Source organism: Coregonus lavaretus (genome assembly GCF_964263955.1).
Source record: "Coregonus lavaretus genome assembly, chromosome: 21".
Classification (NCBI taxonomy): domain Eukaryota; kingdom Metazoa; phylum Chordata; class Actinopteri; order Salmoniformes; family Salmonidae; genus Coregonus; species Coregonus lavaretus.
Window position 1 is genome coordinate 9,103,690 of NC_140008.1, and position 13,033 is coordinate 9,116,722.

Sequence of the window (13,033 nt, forward strand, 5' to 3'; positions counted from 1 at the left end):
AGCAGCAGCTTTCTCCTAATATGGACACCTCAGCAATAAAAACTGATTGTATAAGACTTTTTGCAGCATCAACATTAAGACTAGAATATTTCAGAGGGATGTGAATGTAGGTTTGGCACATTTGAAGAAAAACTGTACAATATCTCAGAAAATAATAAGTATAATAATAATAATAATAATAATAATAATAATAATAATAATAATAAGTATTTTCTCCTATGTTTCATTGTCAGTCTGAAAATTCCTACCACTCACTTGTATGAAATCAAAACCACATTCACAAGCTGGCAAAGCATACCTGAGCAAGGATATAAAACCCCATCATGAACAGTATTGTAACATATTGTAAGTATTTGTCGAGAAAGGTGTAGATGTACTGTACTCATAAGAAATAATAATGTAAGACGAGAGCTAAGGATTTATATTAACTTTCAAATGTTAAAGTCCTGACAGTTCAAGGTTTTACAGGCAGTAAGTAACCTGTCAGGAAAATGTCCATGGAAATCAAGAAACCCACAATCAAAGGAAACGCATCATAAAAACGTAATCACACTTAAAATAAACATTTAAGACCGATAGCTGTTGAAGACAAATTTCTGATGTCTCAGTCAAATCTATGGATGCTCCTTTAAAAAACCACAGGCAGAAATGTGTCAGTTATCTCTTTGTCCGAACATTCTCTTCTCATCGCCCTGACTCTTACTAGCTCTTGTCTGTGTTAGATTGTCTTGGTGTGAGCATGTTCACTGTCTATCTGTTTGGAGGTTGTCTCAGCCCAATCACTCGGTATGGGATTGTTCAGAAGAAGTGTTATTTTCCAAAATGGTAGTTTGAGAAACATGGGCGATCTGTGAGACCTGAGAATGCTCAGTGTATGTCACGTCCTGTCCAGAGTCAATCAGAGAATGCTCAGTGTATGTCAAGTCCTGTCCCGAGTCAATCAGAGAATGCTCAGTGTATGTCACGTCCTGTCCAGAGTCAATCTGAGCATGCTCAGTCCGTGGTGCATCAAATCCCAGACGGAACTGTTCCGCCCCCCTCGTACTGTTGAAAAGTTGTTCTGAGCAGAACTCAGTCTCTGTCATATTGTCCTGCTTAAAAAAAGTTATAAAAGTTCAGAAGTTCTTCTGAGCACACTTAGTTGGCACTGACAGGCTCCCGTGTCTCATGGTCGCTGCTGTATTCCGATTTGACCTCAAAGTCTTCGTACCTGTCCATCTCGTCCTCCCCGTTGACCGGGTGGTCACCGGTCACCATGGCAACCGGCTCGGGCTTGACCACGCCGAACGTGCTCTGGATGACGGGGATTGCGGGCTCGGGGCTGGCCGAGGCGCTGGAGCAGTCCGATGTCAGGTGAGGCGAAGGTGTGGCCGTTGCCATGGTGATGGCGCCCGGGTAGAGGCCGCCAGCGCTGTTGCTGTTGGGGATCTGAGGCTGTGGCCTGAGGGAGGGAGGGAGGGAGAGAGAGAGAGAGAGAGAGAGAGAGAGAGAGAGAGAGAGAGAGAGAGAGAGAGAGAGAGAGAGAGAGAGAGGTGAGAGAGAGAGATAGAGAGAGAGAGAGAGAGAGAGAGAGAGAGAGAGAGAGAGAGAGAGAGAGAGAGAGAGGGGTGAGAGAGAGAGATAAAGAGAGAGAGAGAGAGAGAGACAGAGAGAGAGAGAGAGAGAGAGAGAGAGAGAGAGAGAGAGAGAGAGAGAGAGAGAGAGAGAGAGAGAGAGAGAGAGAGAGAGAGAGAGAGAGAGAGAGAGAGAGAGAGAGAGAGAGAGAGAGAGAGAGAGAGAGAGAGAGAGAAAGAGAGAGAGAGGTGAGAGATAGAAAGAGAGAGAGAGAGAGAGAGAGAGAGAAAGAGAGATAAAGTGAGAGGTAGAAGTAGCAAGAGAATGAGAAAAAGAGAGTTAGAGAGACAGAGAGGGTGTATTAGAAAAACAGATGAATTCTTTCCCAGCCTGATTTTGAACGGCGCATTAATTCTTCAGCTATTTAAAACAAGTTGAACAGTAGCTCACTCTCTTCTTTCGGGCAAGCCTTAACACAGAGCTTCTGCCAGCACACAGTAATCCTGTCAACGTCAGCTAAATAACCTCTCCAGAAATGGATGGAATGAAGGTAAACGCATATCACTCAAGCAAGCCCTCTGGCTCCTCAAATGAAGCACATAAACCAAGAAAATTGCTGTCAGTTTCCTCACCTAACAGTTCCGCCTCCCCCCTTCTAGAAAACAATTACAGCGGAGAACAGACTTAAACTGCTTAAAAAAACGACCCTGTTTTCATTATATGGAGAGCCTGGTCGAAATTGGTTATACCTCAATTTATAGCTCCTCCCCCCCAGTTATTTGATTTAGTCATGAGTGAAACTCCAGCCGCTACGGCAAATCAGGCTTTGCTTTCTCTTGACCACACACAACAAATTACATAGTTACCTATACCACCACTCTCCCCAGCTAGCACATTTGGCTCCATGGAAGATGTGGGAATGTATGTTTTTCGTTTCACATTGGTTGTGGGAACGAAGCCATACATTTCCTGACCGGTAAAATCGATAGTTTTTCTGAGAAGTGAACATTTTGGAGATTATGGTAGCAATTGAAAGGGAACAGTTTGGAGATTATGGGAAAATTATTAGACCAAAGTTCACCTGACACAAGACTGAATCCGAACATTACACAATTGATTGTATGTATATTTTACATTTACTGTACTTTTCACCGCATTTGTTGATAACGAAATCTGAAAATACTCTGGATACATTCAGTAACATGATAATAATATTCCTGGAAAATGTGGGGTAGGTGCAACATAAGACAAAATAAAATATCCAAGTGGCCACACACCTCTCCAAAGTGTGCACAGTTCTTAAGTAATTTCAATGCACTTTTATGACTCAAAGAAGAGTCATCAATTGAAAGCTTGATCTATTGTCAACATCTAAGTTCTAAAAGACGATCTTACAGTGTTAGGCTTCACAAGGCAATTCACAGAAACAGATCATCATTTTGGTGCACATAGAAAGGAGTCATGAGTGCATTCAGGTGTGTGTTCCAAGGTGAATTTTCTTCACAATAGACAAAGATAGGCTCATTCTGTTCAGGACAACCCAGAGTATGACGCCATATCATCTTGTAACTGTACATCAAACATAGTGACCATGATAAACGTTGACACCGTATATGACTTGAGTTTTATGATATGGAATTATAAAGTGCACATTTGGACTCACGGGTGTTTGGTTTCCTTGTATGACATCAAATAAGTATTTATTATAATCCTCAACGTCTCATCTTTCAAAATACATTGAGTCCTCTTAATTTATAGCATGTCCCCTCACTCAGACAACAAAAACATTGCAAAAGTTGCCCATTTAGCGGCAGGGATGGGGGAAACTTCTTGTCGCGCGTGGTGCTCAAGTTCAGAACGGCTGTCAGTCAAAACTCATACAGCACTGTGAAGCGCAGAGCCAGAGCTCTGACGTCATTTATAGCATGTTACTGTACAGCCACTGCGTTCCAATTTAGGAACTTATCAGTGCCCAAATCTGCCATTTTCAATCCGTATATACAGTGCATTCGGAAAGTATTCAGACCCCTTTACTTTTACCACATTTTGTTACGTTACAGCCTTATTCTAACATGGATTAAATAAAGAATTTCCCTCATCAATCTACCCACAATACCCCATAATGACAAAGCCAAAACAGGTTTGACAGAAATACCTTATTTACATAAGTATTCAGACCCTTTGCTATGAGACTCAAAATTGAGCTCAGGTGCATCCTGTTTACATTGATCCTTGAGATGTTTCTACAACTTGATTTGAGTCCACCTGTGGTAAATTCCATTGATTGGACATTATTTGGAAAGGCACACACCTATCTATATAAGGTCAGACAGTTGATAGTGCATGTCAGAGCAAAAACCAAGCCATGAGGTCGAAGGAATTGTCTGTAGAGCTTCGAGACAGGATTGTTTTCGAGGCACAGGTCTGGGGAAGGGTACCAAAAAATGTCTGCAGCATCGAAGGCCCCCAAGAACACAGTGGCCTCCATCATTCTTAAATGGAAGAAATTTGAAACCACCCAGACTCTTCCTAGAGCTGGCCGCGCGGCCAAACTGCGCAATCGGGGGAGAAGGGCCTTGGTCAGGGAGGTGACCAAGAACCTGATGGTCACACTGACAGAGCTCAAAGTGTATAGGTGATGTTGTGCCCACTGTGACTATTAAAACCTACCCTAACCAGAAACCGTGGATAGATGGCAGCATTCGTGCCAATCTGAAAGCGCGAACCACCGCATTCAACCATGGCAAGATGACTGGGAATATGGCAGAATACAAACAGTGTAGCTACTCACTCCGCAAGGCAATTATACTGGCAAAAACATCAGTATAGAGACAAAGTGGAGTCGCAATTCAACGGCTCAGACACGAGACGTATGTGGCAGGGTCTACAGAGAATCCCGGACTACAAAAGGAAAACTAGCCACGTCGCCGACACCGACGTCTCGCTTCCAGACAAGCTAAACACCTTCTTCGCCCGCTTTGAGGATAACACAGTGCCACTGACGAGGCCCACTACCAAGGACTGTGGCCTCTCCTTCTCCGTGGCCGACGTGATTAAGACATTGAAGCATGTTAACCCCCGCAAGGCTGCCGGCCCAGACGGCATCCCTAGCGGCATCCCCAGCTGGCTGGTGTGTTTATGGACATATTCAATCTCTCCCTTTCCCAGTCTGCTGTTCCCACATGCTTCAAGATGGCCACCATTGTTCCTGTACCCAAGAAAGCAAAGGTAACTGAACTAAATGACTATCGCCCTGTAGCACTCACCTCTGTCATAATGAAGTGCTTTGAGAGACTAGTCAAGGATCATATCACCTCTACCTTACCTGTCACCCTAGACCCACTTCAATTTGCTTACCGCCCCAATAGATCAACAGACGATGCAATCGCCATCACACTGCACACTGCCCTATCTCATCTGGACAAGAGGAATACCTATGTAAGAATGCTGTTCATTGACTATAGCTCAGCATTCAACACCATAGTACACTCCAAGCTCATCATCAAGCTCGAGGCCCTGGGTCTGAACCCCGCCCTGTGCAACTGGGTCCTGGACTTCTTGACGGGCCGCCCCCAGGTGGTGAAGGTAGGAAACAACATCTCCACTTCGTTGATCCTCAACACTGGGTCCCCAGAAGGGTGCGTGCTCAGCCCCTTCCTGTACTCCCTGTTCACCCATGACTGTGTGGCCAAGCACGCCTCCAACTCAATCATCAAGTTTGCAGACGACACAACAGTAGTAGGCTTGATTACCAACAATGACGAGACCGCCTACAGGGAGGAGGTGAGGGCTCTGGGAGTGTGGTGCCAGGAAAATAACCTCTCACTCAACGTCAACAGGACGGGACCGCAGTGGAGAAGATGGAAAGCCTCAAGTTCCTTGGCATACACATCACTGACAAACTGAAATGGTCCACCCACGCAGACAGTGTGGTGAAGAAGGCGCAACAGAGCCTCTTCAACCTCAGAAGGCTGAAGAAATTTGGCTTGGCACCTAAAACCCTCACAAACTTTTACAGATGCGCAATTGAGAGCATCCTGTCTGGCTGTATCACCACCTGGTACGGCAACTGCACCACCCGCAACCGCAGGGCTCTCCAGAGGGTGGTGCGGTCTGCCGAACGCATTATCGGGGGCAAACTACCCGCCCTCCAAGACACATACAGCACCCGATGTCACAGGAAGGCCAAAAAGATCATCAAGGACATCAACCACCCGAGCCCCTGCCTGTTCACCCCGCTATCATCCAGAAGGCGTGGACAGTACAGGTGCATCAAAGCTGGGACCGAATGAATGAAAAACAGCTTCTATCTCAAGGCCATCTGACTGTTAAATAGCCATCACTAGCACATTAGAGGCTGCTGCTGCCTATTGAAATCACTGGCCACATTAAGAAATGGAACACTAGTCACTTTAATAATGTTTACTGTCACTTTAATAATGTTTACATATCTTGCACTACTCATCTCATATGTATATACTGCATTCTATTCTATAATATTCTACTGTATCTTAGTCCATGCCGCTCTGTCATTGCTTGTCCATATATGTATATTTTCTTAAATTCCATTCCTTACTAGTTTTGTGTGTATTAGGTATATGTTGTGAAATTGTTAGATATTACTTGTTAGATATTACTGCACTGTCGGAGCTAGAAGCACAAGCATTTCGCTACACCTGCTAAACATGTGTATGTGACAAATACAATTTGATTTGATTTTGTTCTCTATCCATGGAATAAGTTCACTGCGCCACCAGGATGAAGCTAGCATGCCAATAAAGCTGTTCATTTTAGTCTATTCAAACAGACCCATTTGAAAGGAAACAAGCATTCATTAAGATCAGTGTGGCCAATTAGTGGGCGTGGCCAACACACCTGAACACACTTAACAAGATGGAGGATAGAGACAGTTTTGTTGATGCTGAGAAAATATGTTTTTAAATAATATTCTTAGAACGTTCTCTGAACATTACTAGAGTTGTCTTGTGGTTTTCATGGAACGTTTTCTTCATGTTCTGAGAATGGAATTTAGAACTTATTGATGTTAATGTATACAATTCAATTTATTTATTTTTTACATTTCCAGAATGTTGCCAAGAACTGACATAAAAGACAATCATACCTTCTCTGAACGTTCTGAGAACATTACTTAAGTCACAACATTTTTGAGAACTTTCCCAGAATGTAGTAAAAATATGACATTAAATAGATCCACATGGGAACTTGTGTGATATGTTCTGTGGAAGTACTGAAATTCACAAAGAAGAACATTGTTTCTTAACATTCTCAGAACAATTTGAGAACATGACTTTAGATGGAAACCTGAAGGAAACGTTATGCTGAAGTACTGAAATTCCCACAGAAGAACATTGTTTCTTAACGTTCTCTCTCTCTCGCTCGCTCTCTCAAACATCTGCTTACGTTTTATATCTTGCTAGTGTAATGTCTGTGTCCAATTTCTACCGCCCACAAGCGCCCGCCATTGTCCTAATTTAATAAATGACAACTATTAAAAATCGTTCCAATTCAAAGCTGTGCCCCTGGTAAATCCATTGAAATGAGGCTCGCCGTGATGACTTAAAACACATCAATGCCTGTTTTCTATTAAGACCAAGCCACTGGTTTCGTCTGAGTCCGAAATGGCACCCTTTTCCCTATAAAGCACACTACTTTCAACCAGGGCCCATAGAGCTCTGGTCAAAACTAGTGCTCTATTTAGGGAATAGGGTGCAATTTGTGACACTACCTTGTTCTCAGCGTTGCCTTCAGTTTGACATGAGAGGATGAGAAAAGCATAATGACCTCATTATCGTTAAACTAGTAGTTTGGATTACTGATTCAGCTCATAGCTCAGCACTATTGCTTGAGGGACATAGTCCAAATCAGAGTCAGTACTTGGTACAGTGGGAATTAGCCAAACAAAGAACAACTTCCCTTAACAAAATGATTAGGACCAGTTGATTTAAGTGTACCATCCGAAAATGTGAGCAGTCCATGACATTTTTTTTAAGGGATTGTTGATCCCAGGATCACTGTTTGCTTATCCCTTTAAACTTAGTATTAAAAGGGGGAATGTGCAATTGCTACATCCACTTTTGGACTTATAAATGAATGATATGTACCCATTGATTCTTGAAGAATATAACTAATAAATGCCTCATCAGCTTAGTTCAACTGTCGTACCCCATCAGAACCCAAAATATAAGCTTGTTTTACTCCAATGTTTGTAAACAAAGTAAATGTAAACAAACACTATACAGCCTCAAAACATGGTTAAAACTATAATTTTGATATCATGGATGGTCAGTCCTTACATCCATAGCTCTGTCTATGAATTTGAGAGTGGTTACAAACTTTGTCCAGCCCCGTCCGTCAGCTTTTTATCTAAAACAGGGGCGTGGAGAATACTTTGTATAATTTGAGCTGCTGATTGCTGCTTTAAAGGGTCATTACACTCCAAACAGTTTTCTGACTTCAAAATAAGTCTAATGTCAAGATGAATCCACGTACCACTACATTGGTTGTGTTTTTCCTGCTATATTCAAATGAGTGAACAACATCTCTTTGTTATGGACATTTTGAAATTACATGGTGCTTATCTTTTTCCATTTTGGATTGTGGCATAGAGCTGAATCTACAAAACCGATGACCTAGGACATGGCTTTATGTCAACAGAAGACCATTTTGAGGTTTGAAAACATCTGACACACTTGGACTTTGGAGTGTAATGTCCCTTTAAGTACACTACCAGTTAGCCTAAAAAGTGTGTCCCAGTAGATAAGTTGGAGTGTCTCTCTCTTCTTACCCCACACTGAAGAACTGCCTCATCTCCTGGCGCCGCGAGCGCATCATCTGCTTGTACTCCCCGATGCGCAGCTTCTTCCCGTCGATGATGCAGGTCCTCTTCGGCCGGGGCTTGTACTTGTAGTTGGGGTACTTTTCCAGGTGGTTCCTACTGAGACGGGCCTGTTCCTCGTAGTATGGCTGCTTCTCCTGGTTGCTCATGGACTTCCAGCGAGAGCCTGTACACAAAAATGTATGCACTCACTAACTGTAAGTCGCTCTGGATAAGAGCGTCTGCTAAATGACTAACATGTAAATGTAAAATAACAGGACACACGCACCAAGAGTCAGGGTTGAAACACAAACTACAGTGTAAAGACGCACGCACACACACAAACACACTCACATGTTCACACACACACACATGCGTGCACACATGTTCACACACACACGCGCACACACTCAAAGACAGCATGAGGGTATTGGTGTTTGTAGAGTATATTGGAGTCAAAGTTTGTCCAGTTTGGTCCTGTAAATAGGTATTTTTTCACCATTTAGTGGATTACAATGTTCTGTAAATTGATTATTTATGTTCTTATAATGTGGTTAATTTAGCCATTGAATTGTATGTGTCAGCACCTCCACTGCACTAAATGTATACTGTCTTACTTCTATCATAGCAGGACATCTCTTCAGGTAGGAGCCTCTAATAAGATAATCTACTAGTTTGAAAACAGTCTTAAGGATTGGCACTGGATCTCTGATACATTGTGTTCTCAACATGTCTCTCCTATAAGCACCCAGCTGACAGAACAAGTGGACAGGTCCGTTACCGCAGGAATGGAGCACATCTGCTTTCTGACAAGCCATTATACACACCGCAGATAGGACACACACAGAGAGGAATCCAGGACTGCGTCCCAAATCGCACCCTATTCCCTATTTAGTGCACTACTTTTGACCAAGGTCCGTAGGGCTCTGGTCAAAAGTAGTGCACTATATAGCGATTGGGGTGCCATTTGGGATGCCGCCCAGGAATCTGTTTACCAACGTTTATCGAGACTCCCTTATTTTTTAACTAAGGAAACAGGAAACAGTGAGGACACTCCTTTTTTTCATCATGTCCCACGTCTCCAGCTGTGTTATTGTCTGGGCAGCACACACTCCATCCTCTCCTGATCGCCTCTCAGGTCGGGCATTTCCCTGGTGTTGCCAAAAAACAAACCGCTAGCTAGGTAAATATCCGGAATGTTCTGTCTCCACCTGATTGGGTGGAGACCCTCAATTTTTGACCCCAACTTCGAGTGATGAGGTTTGAACTATCTAATTCTTTAGAATGATAACTTCGGTGATATTGAACACTGGTCTATGGATGAGAAAAGAGCTAAGATTGTATTTCTTTATTTCAGCGTTCAGTTTGCCTCTAAAATAGCGAGCAAAGTCACTTAACACCGTTTGCTCAAAGCCAAACAGTAGAACACCAATACACGACAGAAAACTATTTTCCCTCTAAGTATATACAAAGCTGCACCTAAAGACCAGGCACATAGTCCCCCTTCTAAAAACCAGCTCCTACACGTTGCCAAGCAACATTCCAATTTCATTCAGTCTATGAACTATAAGGGCTGTGTCCCAAATAGCACCATATTCCCTATTTAGGAATATGGTCCCTGGTCAAAAGTCGTGCACTATATACTGTATGAAATAGGGTGCCATTTGGGATGCAGCTAGGACTCGAGTCACAAGACAGTGGAGCCCTTCAGCCATTCTGTGTACAGCAAAGTTTAGTGCTCTGTGAATAGCTATCTGTGTCAGTTAGCTAGCTAGTATCAACACAAGAAGCACTTTTCACTGCACACATCCATCACCCCAGTCGGGGTCTCAGTGCAGTGTGTGTGTGTGTGAGAAAGAGAGTTCTATGTGAATACTGAATTTTGTAAGGAAAATATATAATTTATTCAAATATAGTGTTTGAATGATTAAATAAGATTGAATTAAATAAGGTCAGATTAATTGATTGATTCATCGATCGATTGGTAGTTGACCGATTAACAATATTTTGGAGATGTGGGGTATTAGTAAAACTGTCTGTTTCTGTTTCATAAGCACACAGTGTGCACAGTTACCTCTATAAAAGAGCATGCCTACACACCATCTATTTAATGGGCCACCATCTTATCTATTTAATGGGCCACCATCTTATCTATATAAATGGGCCACCATCTTATCTAGTTAATGGGCCACCATCTTATCTATTTATGGGGCCATCAACAATTTCATTAAGGAAACCGTTTACCGTTTATGAACCAAACGGAAGCAGAGCAAAACAACAGTTCCTATTGGACAAATCCAGGTACGTCCCTCCCCGTTTCTTTCTGTTTGCTTCCGTTTAAGAAACGCTTTGCAACAGAATCGGTGTAATGAATATGCCCCAGTGGACAGCCAGTATAAAATGCACTCTTGCAACAGCTGGATAGTGCAGATGCCAGCCTATAGAATAAAAGTTTGAGGGAGTTCCTCCCTTTTAAACTCCCCCGTGGTGTTGTGCTCCATCCTGTCAAAAACTAGTTTAATTTAACCACCATGAGTGGGGCTTTTATTGCGCAATCTAATTCATACTGATTATAAAAGATAAATAATCCATAGGCCTAACAGACATTCTCAAACTCGCATACTTTTGATAGACCTACAAAGCATACCATTCCAATAGCAGCATTTATTTTTCAACTGGAAGCAATGAGCCCAATCAGTCCTCCATGACAACAAGATAATAAACAACAGAGTAGGCTAATTAGTCCTTCGTTTTTGGGTTATGCTCAGCCTAGAAGACGGTGTGTGCCCTCAGACATGGAGGGAGGCAAAGGTAATTCAACTACCCAAGAATAGCAGAGCATCCTTTAATGGTTCAAGTAGCCGACCAATCAGCCTGTTGTACAAGTGCTTAGCAAACCTTTGAAAAAAATGGTGTTTGATCAACTACAAAGTTAATTTACAGAAAATAAATTAACAAGACTTTCAGCATGCTTAAAGGGAAGGGCACTCAATATGCTCAGCACTGACACAAATGACTGATTATTGGCTGAAAGAAATTGATAGTAAGAAGATTGGGAGCTGTTCTGTTAGACTTCAGTGCAGCTCATTGATCATAACCTATTGCTGAAAAAATGTAGGTGTTATGGATTTGCATCCTATGCCTTATTGTGGATTGAGAGTTACCTATCTAATAGAACACAGAGGGTTTTCGTTAATGGAAGCCTCTCTCATGCAAATTCAGTTGAGTGTGGTGTACCGCAGGGCAGTCGGCTAGGGCCATTATTGTTTTCTGTTTTTACAAATGACCTTCCACTGACCTTAAATAAAGCCTTTGTGTCTATGTACGCTGACGACTCAACAGTATACAAGTCGGCTGCAACAGTAAAATAAATAACGGACACCCTTAACATAGAGCTAAGTATCTCAAAAACGAAAAGCATCATATTTGGGACAAATCACTCGCTCAACGCTAAACCTCGTTTAGTTCTATTATTGAATAATGTGTCTATTGAGCAAGTTGAGGAGACTAAACTGCTGGGTGTAACACTAGATAGCAAGCTGCCATGGTCAAAACATATAGACTCAATGGTTGCTAAAATGGGAATAGTTCTGTCCATGATAGGGCATTGCTCTGTCTTCTTGACATTGCAGTCGACCAGACAGTTCCTACAGGCCTTAATAGTTTTGTTGCACCTATACTACTGCCCAGCTGTGTGGTCATGTGCGGCAAAGAAGTGCATAGGTAAATTGCAGTTGGTCCAGAACAAAAGCAGCAGGTATCACACTTAGATGTACACGATAGTTAAGTGTAAGTAACATGCATGTCAGTCTCTCCTGGCTCAAAGTTGAGGAGAGATTGACTGCATCACTATTGGTCTTTGTACGAGGTATTGGTGTGTTAAAGGTACCGAACTGTCTGTTCAAGCAGTTGGCACACAGTTCGGACACTCATCGGTACAACACAAGAAATGCAACCAGAGCTCTCTTCACAGTCCCCAGGTCTAGAACAGAGGCTGGGAAATGCACAGTATTAAATAGAGCCATGACTACATGGAACTCTCTGCCACACCACATAACTCAAGCTAGCAATAAAACCAGAAAAAACCCCAGATAAAAGAACACCTTACTGGACAAAGGGGACAGTGAAGAGACACAGACATTTTATATATCTTGTCTTGTAATTTGCACTGTACTATGTATTAGACCTAGATATTGTGTGTATGTACTGATATGTAGGCTATGTGTGACGTTTAAAATGTATGTAGTTAAGTCCTTGACTAATAATGTTCTGTACTATGTATTATGTCATGTTTCATGTGGACCCCAGAAAGAGTAGCTGCTGCTTTTGCAATGGCTAATGGGGATCCTAATAAATACCAATATTAAATAACAATACCAAACAATTAGACTAATCTATATTTCCATATTTCCAAGTCCTATTCTTGAAGATCAAGGGATACTAAATAATTTGAATGACTGGAAATCTGACAGACGGTTGTTTTTTAATGTAAAAATATAGCCTAATCATGGCTTAATCATATTATTATATGTAGTAGAAATGGGTTAGAACATGCATACATAACCATACATAACCAACCCATAAAGTAAAATGCAACATCTATTTATGGCCAGCTATGTAAACTCTAACATTGATTTATCATGC

General features: G+C 42.2%; 1 protein-coding gene across 1 annotated transcript in view; it reads right to left on the minus strand.

The window, feature by feature from the left end:
• Window positions 1–640: 640 nt before the first annotated feature.
• LOC311148474 (transcription factor SOX-6-like) overlaps window positions 641–13,033 on the minus strand; it is a 145,288-nt gene continuing 132,895 nt past the window's right edge. Inside the window, exons 15-16 of the mRNA XM_084185450.1 lie at window positions 8,360–8,576; window positions 641–1,441 (exon numbers count right to left, since the gene is read on the minus strand). Of these exons, the coding sequence (XP_084041576.1) occupies window positions 1,138–1,441; window positions 8,360–8,576 (521 nt within the window). The 3' untranslated portion in view covers window positions 641–1,137. The remainder of the gene's footprint in view (window positions 1,442–8,359; window positions 8,577–13,033) is intronic.